Source organism: Protopterus annectens, chromosome 2.part0 (assembly GCF_019279795.1).
Source record: "Protopterus annectens isolate FY-2018-M chromosome 2.part0, PAN1.0, whole genome shotgun sequence".
Taxonomy (NCBI): Eukaryota; Metazoa; Chordata; order Ceratodontiformes; family Protopteridae; genus Protopterus; species Protopterus annectens.
This window is the reverse complement of record NC_056728.1, coordinates 56,232,491-56,250,181: the sequence shown is the minus strand read 5'-3', so window position 1 is coordinate 56,250,181 and position 17,691 is coordinate 56,232,491. Positions and strand designations below refer to the sequence as shown.

The 17,691-nt window shown below is 39.8% G+C and overlaps 1 protein-coding gene across 1 annotated transcript in view; it reads right to left on the bottom strand.

Annotated features, from left to right (window-relative positions):
- Positions 1-17,691, bottom strand: part of LOC122792954 (integrin beta-2-like) — a 1,413,174-nt gene that overhangs the window by 702,625 nt on the left and 692,858 nt on the right. Inside the window, exon 7 of the mRNA XM_044060545.1 lies at positions 11,156-11,311. Coding sequence (XP_043916480.1) covers positions 11,156-11,311 — 156 coding nt within the window. The remainder of the gene's footprint in view (positions 1-11,155; positions 11,312-17,691) is intronic.

Sequence of the window (17,691 nt, the reverse complement as noted above, 5' to 3'; positions counted from 1 at the left end):
ACACCATTATATTGGGCGACTTCAACTACCCAAACATAGAGTGGGAGCATTACTCTAGCTCCAACACCCTAGCCCAAAGGTTCCTAGAATTTATAAACTCAAATGCTATGGAACAACTTATTACCACTCCCACAAGAGGGGAAAACATACTGGACCAGATCATCACCAACATGGGGACTCTATGCTCCAGACCAGAAGTGTATCCCTCACTGGTAAGATCAGACCATAAACTAATCTCACTGGATATTCACATCCCGACCCCACCCCCTGCCCAGAAAACCACAGTGAAAAACTTCTCTAAAGCAAATTTCACACTCCTCAAAACCGAGGTGGAATCCTTCAAAGCCCCCGGGCCTGTGGAAAATACAGCCCAGACCACAGAATCCTTTATAAACGCATTCTATGAACACCTTCAGGAATGCATGGATCATGCAATCCCAAATAAAACCAAGACCCAATCCTCCAAAGGCAGGCGTCCTGTCTGGTGGACCCCAACCATAAACAAACTATACAATAGAAGGAGGAAGCTACTACATGATAGAGCAAAATCCCAAATAGGGAAGGCATCTCTGATCAGTATTAACAAAAAACTATGGGCACTCATAAAATCGTCTAAGGCCAGCTTCAAGAGAAAAATTGCACAGGACACTAAGGATAATCACAGGGCTTTCTTTAGTTATGTTAGGAACCTGGGTGGGAATTCCCAGATATGCTCGGAATTAGTCCAAAATGACAAAAAAATACACCGAACCCACAGACATTGCCAACAACCTAGCTGACAGGCTCAGCGCAAACTTCTCCCCCCCTCCCCACCAAAAGGGCAAATATCTATCCCAGCAGAGTGCTGCCCCCCTGACATCTCAGATGCTCAGGTAAGAGCCGCCCTCTCCAAAGCAAAAAACACAGCATCAATGGGACCAGACGGTGTCCCGGGCTGTGTCCTACATGAACTCCAAGAAGAGCTAAACCCAAACATAAAACTACTGTTCAGTGTCAGCCTTACTACAGGATATGTACCCAAAGAGTGGCTTACAGCAACAGTGGACCCTCTCCACAGATCCTGGAAACTATCGCCCCATAAGCCTGACTAGCTTGGTCTGCAAAGCTATGGAAAGGATCATCATGGACCTCATAAATAAAGATATTGGGGACCAACAGACACTAGATCCTACCCAGTTTGGCTTTGTTAAGGGCAGATCCTGCCTCTTAAACCTGGTCAATTTCTTTGAAACAGTCACCAAGGCCATTGACGAGGGGAAGGTGGTCCACACAGCCTACCTGGACCTCGCAAAAGCCTTCGATACAGTACCCCACTCACGCATTATAGATAAGCTCACCAGCTTAAATATAAACCTCTATGTCACTAGATGGGTTGCAAACTGGCTCAAGGACAGAACCCACATGGTTAGAATTTCTGGAACTATGTCAGACTCCAAACCAGTTACAAGTGGCATCCCACAAGGCTCAGTCCTAGGATCTCTCTTGTTCGGTATATATTTCTCGGAGGTACAGGCCAACACGGAAGGACTGTGGTTGATCAGGTTTGCAGATGACTGCAAACTGGGTGCCATAATCGACTCTCCAGCAGACACAAGCATCCTCCAAAAGGGCCTCATAGAAACAGACAACTGGTGCCAGAGCCATGGCCTCAAGCTAAATGCCAAAAAGTGTATAGTCATCCCCTATGGCAAAAATAAAGTGCCCACAAATTAGCACATAGGTGGTAATCCATTAAGTACAGAAGAAGTAATTAGGGACCTGGGGACCCAAGTTGATAGCAATCTCTCATTTGACAACCACGTGGCCAAAGTGGTTAGAAAAACATTTTATATAGCCCACCTAATCATGAAGGGATTCACATCTAGATCAGGGGAGGTCATCGTGCCTCTTTACTCATCTCTCATCAGGCCCATAATTGAGTACAATGCCCCTTTTGGGATGTACCTTACCAGACACCTGCAGCAACTGGAAAGACCCCAAAAGTACCTCACCAAGAGGATCAAAGGGCTCAAACAGATGCCATATGCTGCCCGGTTAAAGAAACTCCAGCTCTACTCAGTGGCATACCACCTGCTCAGAGGCAATCTGTGCCTGACGTATAAAGCCATGTCCAACCCGGAATTAATGGACATGCTGCACCTCAGAAAATCCAAATCCCATCGAGCTACGCACTCGAGAGACTTGAACCTCAGCACTGAAATAAATAGGACATGCTGGAGGGACAGATTCATAACCCAGAGGCTCCCTTCACTCTAGAATAAAATCCCAGTCCAGGTTAGGCAGAGTCCCTCATTGACTCTCTTCAAGAGGAATCTTGATGAGTGGATGGGAGATCGTAAGTTTACCCTGGGTATCACTTCTGTGTCACTGTTAGACAGAGGCACAGTATACTAACCTCGAAAAAGTGCATAGGAAAATTAATTTAAAATGGGTGGCGAAAGCCAAACACACTCTGGCTAGGCTTATAAATGCCCTAGGGCAGATAGCCTAGTATGAACCTATGAACCTTCTCTGGCCATAGTTACAGTGATAGCATCCTTGCAGTGAAATCCTCTTCCTATTTTACTCCACCCTCCTTTCTGTACTGCATTGCCCTTCCCCTGGGTTCAATTTAGACCAAGTCCTTTTGGGACTTCACAGATTAAAAACACTACTTCTATAAGTCCTGATAATATCCCTGAATGCTGAAAAATGCAAAGTCCCACCTAGCAAAACTCCTCCATCGACTCTTCAGCCTAAGTCTCTCCACTAGTTATGCCCCTGTACTGTGGAGAATAGCAAGTATGGTGCCCTTGCATACAGCTGCTCCCTGTATTGAACCTGGGAATGATAGTCTCACTGATATTATTTGCAAGACTATGGAACATATTATAACTGAACAAATAAAATGATATAGGTGACTGTATAACCTTAGATACACACAAATTTGGCTTTGTGAAGGCAGATCATGACTGCTCAACCTGGTAGAGTTCTTTGAAAGAGTTACTGAAGCCATGGATGAGGGGCATACACTCCACACTGCTTATATAGACCTTTTCAAGGCCTTTGACACTGTTAGCGATGCTGTGATTGCTGACAAACTCTTCCAACTCAACATTAACCCATACATAGTTTACTGGATAAGTAATTGGCTGTCTAACAGAAGTTGTACTGTTAAGGTTGGAGGCATTTGCTCTAGGCAGAAAATGCAATCTGGTATCTCACAGGGTTCTGCCCTGGGCTTACTCCTCTTTGGTGTATGTTTCTATGACATAAAAGAAAATATTAAGGGACTATGGCTCATAAAGTTTTCTGACAACTGCAAACTGGGAGCAGTTATGAAATCTCTTTCTAATAACTCAAATTCCCCAACAAGGGCTAGACCAAACACATGCTTGTTGTATTAATCATGGACTTACCTTCAGTATCATGAAATACAGCATAGCTTCCTTTGATAAATCTAACATCAGTACTGCTTAACATATAACTAACATTCAATTTAAATTTGTTACAGTCATTAGGAACTTGGTTATGTATGCTGATAATGAATTCTCCTTTGATAGACATGTGTCAGTGGTGATCTGAAAATTTTATTTATTATTTATTTATTTCCAGTTTGATTACCGGGGAAGTCCACTGGGCCCATAGAACCCATTTTCAGTGGAGGCCCATGGAGAAAAGTTCCAAAATCTTTCTACCTTGCATAGCTTATCCTTTGTGGTCTCACCTCAAAGTCCATCTCTTGTTAGGCTCATCACTGAATATAATGCACCTTGCAACATACATCTCATTAAGCATCGAAACCAGATTGAGGAAACTCAACATTCCTCATCAAAACATCTCCCATCTCTATACTCTTAGCCACTCTGATACATTAAAAGTCCTTTTCCTATATTCATTGGCATACAACCCCCTGGAGGTGATCTCTGCTTAGCCTTCCATGCTATGTGACCCATCATTCTTTGAACTTCTTCATCTAAACAAAACCAGAGGTAAAGCAAACATCTGCTTTAGAGAGGTAAACCTATGCTACTGCATAAACAGCACCAGGTGACATGACAGATATCATACCCAAAGTAATCCCCTCTTTCTGAAATTGGCTGTTCATAACTATCAAGCAGATTACTTCCCTAGTAACCTTTAAAACCAGTCTGAATGTTTTACCAAGATATATTTGGCAAAGTCTGCTCAAAGCTGGACATTGTTAGTCTTCAACCAGTATTGGGTGATGTGTCTGAACTTCTGGATGGTCTACTATGAACCTATAAATGAGATGTGAAAAAGGGAAGGATCAGAACTAGAAATGACAGTTCCTTCACTTACGGTACTGGTGTTGGTAGTGGGTGTCCATAAGTACTGAATATGAAGAAAGACAGTACATATAATGACAAAGCTTTCTGTGAAAGGTGTCTAAGAAATTTGCAGTAAATGTACATGAGCACACACACAGACAACTTGCATAAGCCTGGACCTTCTATTTGTGTTACTGTTTTTGCAATAGTTGTATTTTAATTAATGAGTGTAAAGTAGCAGCTAGTGTCTCTTCCCTTACCATAGAGCTATAGAATATATAGCAGAGCTGTGACTCAGATGGCACCCTTGGCAATTCTCAGACTGGCACAACTCCCAATTAAAAGTTGAGTCCTCTCACAAATTGAGGTCTAAAATAAAAATCCTCAGAACTTTGGAAATGTGCAATTCTAATAAAGAGCTTCTAGTAGTGCCTTGCTGCAGTTATTAACAGCTATAAAATCTAAAGATATTCATTTAATAGCCATGATATCAGCCACAGCTGCTTAAATGTATGCCAGTACTGCATTCATGCCCAATCAGCAACTTTTCTGAGGTGCCATTTACACCCTCTAACAGCTTGCTTCCTCTGCATCCACCCTTTTAACCCTACCCTAGCTATTGTACTGATGCAAAATGTCAACTAGTGGCTGTTTTATTATTATTTTAATTGTATTAATTTTTGTTAGTAAACTAAACTTCTGAGGCCCAGCTGCCTCTATACAGGGGCAATGGGAGAGATTTCAATGACTTGCTAAATTACACAACAGGCAAATGAATGCTGGGGAATTCAAATGTAGGAGACCAGGATTTAGCTCATTAGTAGTTTATAGCATCAGTCTGCTGCACTATACTGTCAGACAGTTATCAAGGTGTAGGGACCAGAGCACATTGCAAGTTATCATTACTGTTATTGTCTTGGGATACTTTGTTAAGTACAGTGTTGTCTTTTTTTTTTGTTATTAGAGCACATGCTGAGGGCAGAAAGACTTAATCACAGAGAGTTAAGTTACGTGAAAGGATGCACTTTGATGTGTGGTGGAAGCACCACCTGGAAGAACAGGAATTAATTTATTTCATACAAGATGGTTCTCCATAAGGCTGGCTTATTGTTCAGTAATAGTAATACGCCTGTGTTACAGGCTTTAATGCATTGGCCCACTGTGGGATTATACTCAAATGTAGGTGGAAGTGATCCTGTTTCCAGAACTATAGATCAAGAGAGGATGGCAGTCTAATCCTCTCTTCACTAAAGTTTGACCAGTGGGTGCAGCAAATAAGTTACATACATACATCTGTTTTCCATGGCACTCAACAACACACCAGGGAAGGAGACCACCTATTACCCTATGGATGGAGTTTCTTTAAAACAGCTGAATGCAGTTTGCACAAGAGATAAGAGACAACTCACCATGAAGCACAGAAAAGGGAGAGAGAGAGAAGGAGCAGGCAACAATTGTGCAGAAGAAGAGAGCTATTACACTTGCCCAAAGGGGAAAATGGCTAGAAAGAGTATGAACTGAGGGCATTACTGAAATAGGACGGATGGGTAACGCAGAATAATTTAAGAAGTTGTACAGAGTAAGATGAATTACTGAGCAAAACTGTAAACTTAAATACGATTCTGGTGAATGGAGTAAAGAAAAGAAAGGCTGAGACAATGTTGCATTTGTGAATGATTAAACTGTAGTGCAACACAATGTACAGATCTTAAAGAAGTTAACCAGGTTTTATTCAGATCTTTGCTTTTGCTAGTAGTCAACAGCACTAAAGGGTAGAATTCTGACTTTTCTAGACTTAGGCTTCATACAGATTTTGCAGGAAATGCTACAGGCTATGGAGGGGGCAGTCATATAAATGAGGTAGCTGCTATAGTTCAGCACTAGTAAGTCTAGACATCATGTCAACTGATTTTTATAAAGTCTTTAATGCGAAGGCAAAGGTACCCATAACAAAACCTAAAAAAAATCACTGAACGGGCTTCAAATCTATAGGTTTACACCTGTCTTCCAAATAAAGAACATAGTTCTTTCAAATGATTTGGCATCTAAGCTAAAGAGAGAGATATGGGGAGGCTGATTTATGAGTATTAAGTTAACTTTCTAAAAAAATGAGGTGAACAATTTTAAGATACTTAGTTAATCTGCTAAAATACTCTCAGAGTATAAATGCTCTTAGAACTGCAACTGGTTTAGACCTGGAAAAAGACGTTTAATGTGAAGTAAAAAAAAAAAAGAAAGAAAAGAGAAAGATTTCTGCTAACAAGATGCTTCCTACAGTACCCAATCTACATGTACTCACCTCAGCTCTTCAGGAGAAAAAAAAAGTCTGTTCCTTCTACCGACACATCAACCAGGTGATCAGATGCCTAGCCATTCAGGTCCCATTTCTGTGTCCTGCCCCAACCCACCTTCCTCACATTTTATATAAAAAAAAAATCTTCTTTTAAACTGCAGCAAACTGCTTGCTGTACTGTATCATGCAATTGCTAGAGTTTAGAATACAACACAGAGTGCTACGACACTCAGGTTTGACCACAAATATGATACTGGCTTTTAAAAGCTGTTATTGCACTAAATAGTAATCAGGGTGATGGATTGGCTGTCATACTCCTAAACACTTTGCACCTGGGACAATTGCCTCTCTCACCCTCCACTAGCCATGCTTCTAGCTTTGACCATATGTCCTTTGCAGATTGTTTCAAAGCCCTATCTTTGTACTCTGTTTCCAAGAGACTACTGAAGGGTGATCTAAGTCTGGCATATAAAGCATCCCAGAATACCACTCTGATGGACCTTTTGCTTATCCATAAAACAAATAACATCAGAACCACCTGATCCAGGGACTTAAACCCTGCTTGTGACATAAATCGAGCATGTTGAAGGGACATGTATGTGTCTTACAGAACACCCCTTCTGTGGAGCCAGTTTTCCATCCATATAAAGCAGAGTTTTTCCCTTGCCCCATTCAAGGAAAACCTGTACCAGTGGATGAGAAATCAGAAATTCATCCCTGGTCTGTCACCTGTTTCTCTAATGGATAGAGGCATCTTGTAAATCTATGACCACCCATGTCCTAGCTAACACATACCCCTAAAAATAATCTCTAGGGCACCAAACTTGATGGATACACTTGGGATACCTGGCTAAGCTTAAAAAGCCCCTTGTGGTCATTACCATAGTATATACCTATGAACCTATTCCCTATGCTATAGTAAATGGATTGCTCTTGGATGGCCTTTCATTTTGTTAAGGTAACAGACAAGGTTTTTCACTTTTACCCCATTTGTACTGATGACTATAGCCCTGCCATAAAAAAATCAGGCAAGTGTTAATGATTTCAGGTATAAGATAGGCATGTGAGGGGGAAATTAAGCTGTGCAGAGAAGATTATAAGCTGACTTAAACAGCCAAAAGCATGTAAATCAAATGGACATTGATTCTGGCAGAAACTGCTAATGTCTTGGAGATGAAGCTGAAGTATGGTATTATGAAATTAGGCCTTGCTTGGAATACTCCACTGAAAGTGCTAAAGCTGGTGAAAGGTTTTGGTGGGTAGATGTGAGAAACATCTTGTATATGTGTCAGAAAACATTAACTCTTAGCCTTAAGAAAAAAAATGGACTAGCTATCTTTAAATAAATCTGAATTATACATTTTTCTAAGAAATGCAGTGAAATATTTAGGTACCAGGAAAGCAGCTATCTCTTATTCACTTCCACTATTTCAAACTTTATTTTTTATTAAACTGTTTGCCCATGTACCATTTAATTTTATGATTCCCTTAGTAAACAATGTCCAGAACACTCAAGATTTACTGCTTGCATCTGTAATCAGCTTATCTGTATGGAAACATTAAGAACAGAATGTACATTTTCCCCTGAGCTGCAGACTTCTTAACTTATACTGATAATTTATTAGCTAAAGGAAAACGTTTCATTATATTCTCGGTGCTCTCTTATTTTTAAAGCCCACATGCTTGCACACACACACACACACACACACACACACACACACACACACACACACACACACACACAGTGTTGTTATTATATCAATACAAGGGGATTAATCCAGATGTTTGCCTGTGCAAAGGTAAATGAAAACATGTCATCTCTACATTTATTATAATCAGTGCATTTTAACACCCCCCCCCCTTCCCCAACAGCCCAAGCATATTAACTTAACCATGCTTCTATTTACCCTTTCTTCTCTTTTGCATTGTAATGCCTACATTTCTTAACACTAAAAAAAGAACAAAAAATACTTGTTTACTATCTTTATCACGTATAACAATCACTGAAAATGCTTTACTATATAACATGCAATTTACATCATTAAATGTTTTATAAAACTATAGTTAAGAACAAAAAATATTTCACTTAAAGTTACTTCCTTTTTCTTTTTTCCCCTTTTAGTGTCCTTCCAAACATTAATGACATGAAACAGGTTATATGCGTTTCAGTTACCCCACAAGTTTAACAGAGTAAAGAAAAGTCCAACCTTTCTTGGCCACTTATTCTTATAAAGCCATACTTTAGAAACGTGATTGATGCTTTATAGTCTCACACTTATTAATTTCAGGTCTTCTTCCTGTTCATCTCCATATCCCAGCTCCAGACTCTGGTTCAAGTCCAAGGTACTCTTGATTCTTCTAGTCAACTCCTGTGCTTTTTTCCTATCTCTTAAGCATTTTCCTTTGGAACATTGTTAAAAGTTTTACTGGCAAAATCTCTCTATGAGTTTTGTTATCCTTTGTTATCCAAAGAATGAGAAACAGAGTCCCCTTCTGTTTGATGGCTCATATTTTATTAACAAACATTTGTATTTCCTACTTAGCCTGTTTGGCATAAAAAAATAACTTCAATCCACTAGGAAAAAAATATTTTGAAGACAGCTTGATACAGTAGCTTGAATCTCACACCTCCCTCTCAACATTCCCTAATTGCTGAGATAACTTTGTTTCTCTTCTGCCTGATGTACAGTGAATAATACTTTTTCTAAACACTCTACTGTTTCCAGATTTAAATACTTTGCCCTTCCGCCACAGTTTTTTCGGGATCAACTCTTTTTTGCTGGTATGATTGCATCTTTACTAATACATGTCTTGGCTGCTTTCTTGTGGCCAGGTTTGGAGCATACTCATGATGTTCTCTTTCAGTTAACAAATCCTGCTGTGGCTTATTAAGCCAGTTGCTTATTTGTGCTTTCATAAAATTATTATAGTATGTCCCTTCTAGTTTATCTGGTGCAGCAGAGGTTTTCTCTGCATGTTCTGTCTTTTAACTCTACTATTTTTAGAAACAACTCTTCTTCAACAGTCTCACACTCAGCTAGCCTTTTCTTCATTTTGACCACCAATTTTTGCAGTTTTATCAGTTCACCTGAATAGAGTTTTAAAGCCTCTTCCAGTTTTTTCCAGCCTTTTATTTGTCTTCATATACTCCTTCAGAGTTTTATTTATTTTAATCAAATTTCAGCACATTTGATTTGTTTTTTCCTCTAAATTACTGGAAGCCATATCTTTTACCAAAGCTCCATCTTGAACAGTTTTTTGCTGAACAGCTGCAGTATTCGTCCTAGTCAGTGTTTTCTCTTCAGCTTTTCTAGCTGAACTTCTGTCAGGCTCTCTAAGTTTCTTTTTTTCTGTCATCCAGACAGTGCACTTACTTGCCAGTAACTGAATTTTAACAAAACTGTCAGAATTACTAACCCCTAGCTCTCAATTTTTTTTCAGACTGAGTGAGCTGAAATCAAGCTGCTGATCAGTGTGCAGCCATTTTGGAAGTTACTAAGTGATTACAGAATATTAAGTTACAGATGATAGTATAAAAGGGTTGCTTGGTTTTCATAGTTAGCCTAGCTCCCAAAATATTAGAATAATCTGTGAAATCTAGTTAAACTACAACCTCATTCTTCATACCACACCTTCACAGTAATTTACCCTTTGGCATGCATTTCTGAAGCCCATTATCAGTGACTCACTGATGCCTCCCCTTTAGAAAATACATTACGTATATTCACAACACTGCCTGTAAAAAGTATAATTCTTATGCATTGCATCTGGGCCATTCACTATTTTCAACCAGTATCATGATGTTATCACGCAATATTTCATCTGAAATATGCTACTGCTCAAAATAAGCTGACTTCCTTAAGAAATGTCAATGTTTCTGCAATATCTTCTCCTCTTTTCCTTGAGGATATACACATTAAGTTTCTTTAGTCTCTTTCACTATGTGGCTACTGGTACAGACCCTGTTAAAACTTATTGCACTTTCTTACACTGCCTTTGTTCTATGTCTATTCGACAGAAATGCTTCTTTCAGATGTAATTGATAAGATTTAAAGGTGATAAGGCAAAACAATGAAAAGTACCCCCTGGTGTTTAGAAGTGGGGTGTGGCTATTCTCCAACTGAACTCACATGTCCATAGTGCCTCTTTGCGTTGTTATTCCCAAATCATATATGGCAGTTCTTACAGCTGAAATTTAGTGGGATGAACTGTGTATTATGGCAGCATACTGTAGCAGAATAAATGGCCACTGTTGACTGTTATACATTACATAACTGCTGGCTTACCAAGTAATTTCTATATGTTTACCATTCAGGGAGTGTAAGGACCATGAAACTGTATAATCAGTTTTCTCACAACTTAAAACCTAGGCTGCATAGTTCAAAGCACTAAGCACTGTACTGTGTCTGTGCAGACACTCTGTATAGTCCATGATGCAGTACAAATGATCAAACTTCACCTGCGATTTTTATATATATGTAAGAGAAGCATAATTTGCCCAATCTGACTCAAAGGACAAGCAATGAAAGAAAAATTCTGATCCATACAACAAATATTTGAGAGCATACTGTGTCTTTCCACTAATACATACCATCACATTGCTGTTGGTGTAATAGTTGTTCTGCATATGACACTTTCCATCATTGGGTGTCAGGATGGAACCTAGTTTTCCATCTCCGGCAATATGAAATCCATCATCAGTTGCAAAGAGTAGTAGTCGAGTCACATTACGCCAGCCAATTATATGCTGCATAAAAGAGAAAGAAAGTGGTGGAATACCAGGTTAATATTTTATAATGACCAGTTATCTTATTACCCAAGATATATCATAATTAAGGTGACTACTGAAAGTACTGAGAAAGTGCGTTAGAAATGATTGAAAAATGTCAAAGTATCAGCCATAGTGAGGATGAAAATTAGATAAATATCCATTGAATGATTCAGCATTGCAAGGAAAGGGCTAGTCTTCCTGTTTTGAAGTTAAATGGGTCCTGTCTACAAAGCAGCTGAGATCATTGGTTAGCAAACTAAGAAGTTTGTTGATATTTGTGGACCAATTAAGTGTTCCAACCAGATTTGATTTTGCTAACAGTCCTAAAGACACCAAGGAAGTATTGTTATTTAATCCAATTCCATCTGTGTGATTTTAAAGAGCATTTTTTGCTAATTTGTTAATATTGTTTATTGTGCCAGAGTTCAGTTAGTTTAGGGCATTGTTTGGCTTCTTTCTATTGAGAATAGGACATCGCTGGTGATCTGATAATTCTGCATAATCCAGGCTTGCTTACAATTGTTTTTGAATGGCTGTGACTTTTAAGTGTAGCCTTTAAACTGTACTGCATTGTAGGACCTGCTGCTATAATTGCTTGGGCTGCTCCATGCTGCATTTCCTTTCTTAACACTGATAGTGATTTCACCAGTTCTAACCAGATTTGAATTTGCTACTAGTCCCAAAGACATTAGAAAGTTGTTTTTATTAATCTAATTCCACATGTGTACTTTTAAAGATCAATAAAAAGCATACAGCAGAATGCCACTTTCAATTTCCACTTTATCTTGGTCTTCACTAGTGTACCCTGCTTTTTGGATGTAGTCTCACACAAAATAACAATTTTATGTATAAGTATATCTTTAAAAATGTGATGCCTAACTGCACTGCTGTACACATCCTTCCAACCATGCAGCTATGAAGGGAATGACATGATGATTTTTTATGGGGGTGGGTGGGTGGGGAGCATTAGCTTTCCTGTTTTTGCATCCACTCTGAGCTACTGTATTATATTATTAAGTTTTCATTTATGTCCATACCTGTCCAAAGCCATTGCCTGTACCTACCTCTTCTCTTTATAGGGCACAGGGATAGATAATACCCTGATATGTTAGTATTTATTTATTTATGGTGTGTGTGTGTGTGTGTGTGTGTGTGTGTGTGTGTGTGTGTGTGTGTGTGTGTGTGTGTGTGTGTGTGTGTGTGTAATAGGGCATACCAGCCATGATAACCCAGTGACAGTAAATGGGGCATTTTCACAAATGTAAAGTTAAAGAATGGACAGTCTATCAAATACAATTACTTATTAAATATTATATTTAGCAGACTGTCTATGACTGTGACTTGGCTTTCATCTTATTCTTTTTTTCAACATATTTTTATTCATGTGCTTAGCATTGTTTCCTTCTATGTACTTCCTGCACCCAGGAAATTGTTAATGTTGGCATTCCACCAAAGTGATTTATTCTTACATTGCCATTATACGTTATTTAGTTATTTTGTTAGCTGGAAGTAAAATTGGTTAGCATAAGAGACAGCTGACGTTATATGGAGGCTGGAAATCTTGTAGATGAATTTTGACTTCTCATCAGACAGTTTTAATACGATTAAGATCTTTGAATTCAGAGGTGTTGATTGTTGTGGGTTTAGACTCCCTAAAGGAGAAGATTACTGATATATGATCAAATCTGACCAGAGATAAGGATACTATAGGAGTAGTCTGAATAGGTACAAGGGAGGACAAGGTCAAGACAGTTTTGCCACTATTTGTATAATTAGTACTTAAGGGGGAACTGGCAAGTAGTTCAGTGAAAATAAATGCAAGCATATGCATTTGTAATACATTTCAGGTTTTCAGAGTAAAACATAACAGTGCACAATTTAAGTTGCACATTTAATATTAGCTAGTGCACTTCTTCTTATGACTAAAAATCAGTTGCCCGAGAGTATGCAACTTGTTTTTCACATCAAGAAGAAAAAAAGAGATGGTACAAAAATAGACGATAGTGCAACAGGGAACACAGACTCTATAATTTGCAGCACGAGTAAACCTAACTTTGAACAGATACAGCCTATGGGTGTAGCTGTATATTTGGGCTGTTGCCCCTACATGGACAAGTAATGTCCCTTTTTGGAAAGTATATTTCATTTTGTGTGCTTGCGGTGAGTTAAAAGGGGTTGAGGGAGTTAAAATAAAGGGCCCAATTCCGAAAGACTTGCTGTCAGTAAATGAACACTTATACTGAGAGCAGGTCTTTTGGAATCTGGTCAGCAAATGTACATAGTTTTTTTGTTGTTTGACTGTTTTTAGCAAAGTAAAAAGTCAGAGAAATTGCAAAATGAGTTCAGAAATGAGAAGCCACAGATGCACATAAGACCAGACTATCAAACATTAATATATTTGTGTAAGTTAGAGACATATATTAAAAAAAAACTGTCATGCAGACTATGTGAAATTAATAAATTATTTTAAGAATTGACTGCCTTATCACTTGGATCACTGAATGTGAATTGCACTGTAGGTATGGACAAGTAAAGAGTACTGAATTATATTAAGAAGTGTAGGAAACATATTTGAATAGAAAAGAGCATGTGAATTTTGCAAATAAAGGATTTCAGAAGGGATATTCAGCAAATTATCAAAGGCAAAGTAGTCTGTATAAAACAGAATAAAGTGACAGTGATTTCAGATGATCCACATAGGACAGATGCTGAAGACCTTGAATTTTCATTGTGAGGAACCTTTGTGTTCTCTCCAGTTATGCAGGTGCTTGGAAAGGTACATACCAAAAGAGGCATTGTACTCAATTATTGGCCTGATGAGGGAAGAGTACAGGTAGATTATAACTTCTTTTTTTTTCTGGAGCCTTACGTATGAAATGAGCAATATAGAATACCCTTCGTACCACTGTGGAGCCATGGTGATCAAAGGTAAGGTTGGTGTCAATCTGTGTGCCCAGGTCTTTCACCACTGAGTGTGTACTTAGGGTGTTGCCCTTGATGTGGTAGTTAGCAGGAAGGTTTACTATTGAAATCCCGTAGTGTCAGTGTTCAAATAGCATGTGTTTGAAAGGCACTTTTCAAAGAGGCACAATGCCAAACCAGACTACAGCAAATACACAATACCGAATGAGCAGTGTAATTCGGTAGTCTGAGTTTGGTACTGTGAGTGGAGATCGTGATACAGTGAGGAACAGAGAAATGAGGAACAGATAATTTAACCATTTCTGCAGTGTTGTGTGATCTCAGCGTTGTTATATATAATTTGCAGGGGGTGTGTGGGGCACAGCCCCCCCATATGGGGAGGTGCAGGGGGGCTTGCCCCCCTGCAAAATAGTAAAATCCTTGTGCCATTGACTTTACAGTCTAATGCTATGTTATGGTGCATAGTTTAGGTGACTGACATCACCTAATGCCATGTTGAATACATTGAACTACAGGTGTTGGTTTATTCAGTTTAGACATTTATGCCTGTTTGTCTGCACAGTTTCTGCATTTTGGGTCGACATTTTAATCGCCTGATGATTGTACTTTCCACATTTCAATAGTAAACCTATTAAGAAACATCGCTCTTACTGAAAGGGATGATAACATTTTTTTTGCATTGAGGTTAAGGCCATGACTTTGGTGCCAGTCATTTGTTTGTGTAAGACTCTCTTGTAGGATGTTGACATCATTTGGAGATTCTTTGACCACTCCCAGTTTGCAGTCATCAGCAAACTTTGTCGGGCATAGACCTTTAGTTTTTCCTTGTACTTCGGGGAAATACAGTCCAAACAGTAGAGGTCCCAGGACTGATCACTGTGGAACACCACTGGTTACAGGTCTGCTGTTGGAGGTGGATTCTCCTATTTTGACTATATGTGTTCTATCTGTGAGCTAGTTAGCAACCCATCTAACAGTATAAGGGCTGATACCTAGCTGGGTGAGTTTGTCAATGATGCCTGAGTGGGGGACAGTGTTAAAAGCCTTGGTTAAGTCTAGGCATGCTGTATGCACAGATTTCCCTTCATCCAGGGCCTTGGTGACTGTCTCAAAGAAGTCCACCAGGTTTAACAGGCATGATCCCCTTTGATAAATCCAAACTGAGTAGGGTCAAGTGTTTGGAGATTACCTATATCTTTGTTGCTAAGGTCCATGATGATTAACTCCATGGCCTTGCAGATAAGGTTAGTCAGGCTAATAAGTTTATAGCTCCCATGGTCAGTGGAAGCACCACCTTTGTGCAAGGGAGTAATGGTGGCCATTTTCCATTCAGCTGGGATGAAGCCGGTGCTTAGACTATGACTGAAAAGAGTACAAAATGGTTTTGCCAATTCTTGTTGGAGCCCATGTAGGACATATGTTTATAGGTTCATAGGTGTTTACTAGGCTGACAACCACAAGGGCTTTTTTAAGCCTAGCCATGCATCCCAAATCTCTGACAAGTTCTGATACCCTTAATAAGTGTAAGCATGGGCCTGGGAGATCAACCATTTGCAGGTTACCTGTTTGCATCAGAGGCATAGGTGCCAAACCAGGGATGAATTTCTGGTTTCCCACCCAGTTGTCCAAGATGCACTTGAATTGGATTAGGGAGGAACTCTGCTTCACATGAATGGGGAGCCTGTTCCATAGTTGGGGTAGTCTCTAGGATACAAACCTGTCTCGCCTGCAGGTCCTATTTATATCACAGGCAAGGTTTAAGTCTTTAGAATGGGTAATTCTGGTACTGTTTGTTTTGTGGATATGCAGGAGGTCCATCAGAGTGAGGTCTGACAATGCCCTGTATGTCAGGCATAGTTCTCCCACCCTCAAAAGCCTGTAGGAGACGTAATACAGGGATATGGCCTTGAGGCAGTCTGCATAGGCCATATTACTTACGTCCTGTATACTTTTAGTGAGGAACCTCTGTGGACATTCCAGTTGTTGGGTATGCCTGGTTAGGTACGTACCAAAGGGGGCATTGTACTCAATGATAGGTCTGATGAATGCCGAATACAGTGGAACAAAGACTTCCTTGGACTTAGATGCCATACCTTTGTTTATAAGTTGCGTAATATAGAATGATTTCCTCACCACTGTAGACATGTGATGATCAAAGGCTAGATTACTATCTATGTGTGTCCCTAAGTCCCTGACTACTGGGTTAACTCTAAGGAGTGTGTTGTCAATATGACAGTTACCAGGGAAGGATGACTTCCCAAAGGATACTATTATGCATTTCTTTGCATTTAGTTTTAGTCCATGACTCTGACACCAGTTGTTTGTCTGTGTCAGCCCCTTCTGGAGAACACTTGTGTCAGTGTGAGATTCAATGACAGCTCCTAATTTGCAATCATCTGCAAATTTAGTCAGCCGGAGACCACTGACATTGGCCTTGACTTCTGAGAAGTAAATGCCAATAAGGAGTGGTTCAAGGATTGATCTCTGAGGGTCTCCACTTGTGATTGTCCTCTTTGTAGAGGTGGACTCCCCAATTCTAACTTCCTGAGTCCTGTCTGTGAGCCATTTGGCTATACACTGGGTGACATATGGGTTGTACCTAACCTCTTGAGTTTGTCAACAATGCCCAAGTGGGGTATTGTGTCAAATGCCTTGGCCAGGTCAGGGTAGGCAGTATGAATGATTTTGCCCTCATCCACTGCTTTGGTAACCTTCTCAAAGAAGTCTATCAGGTTGAGTAGGAATGATCTGTCCTTGCCTAAACCAAACTGTGTTGGGTCCAGTGTCTGGTGGTTTACTGTATTGCTATTGATCAACTCCATGATAATTCTATCCATGGCTTTACATATAAGACTAGTGAGACTTATGGGTCTGTAGTTTCCAATGTCTGTAGATGGCTCACCTTTGTGCAGAGGGATGACTGTTGCCTTTCTCCATTCATGAGGCATGAAGCTTGTTTGGAGGCTACAGTTAAATAGTAATTCCAGAGGTCCAGATAGGTCATGCTTCATGCTATTTAGAAGGCATCCTGGGATAGTGTCTGGGCCCATTGATGCAGTGTTCTTAGTCTTAGAGAGAGCATTAAGGACCAGTCCCCTTGTGGTAGTAGGGGGAGTTATACTTGATATTTCCTGAGGGAAGGTTGGGGGAGAGAAAGGAGTAAAGCTGGAGCTGAATTTATCAGCCAGGAGGTCTGCTGTATTTTCTGGCTCAGTATAGGTGGCTCCATTTACAATGAGCTCTGCACACAATTGTGTATTGCCTTTGAGGTTGTGGACATAGCTAAAGAATGCTTTGTGGTTGTCCTTGGCCTGGGAGGCCAAACTTACCTCAAATTTGGCTTTGGTAGACTTTATTTGTCTTCTGAGTTGGGTTTGTTTAGTTTAAAGAGAGTGCTTTTATCCTGCTGGGTGCTGCACCTCGTAGTTTTTGCC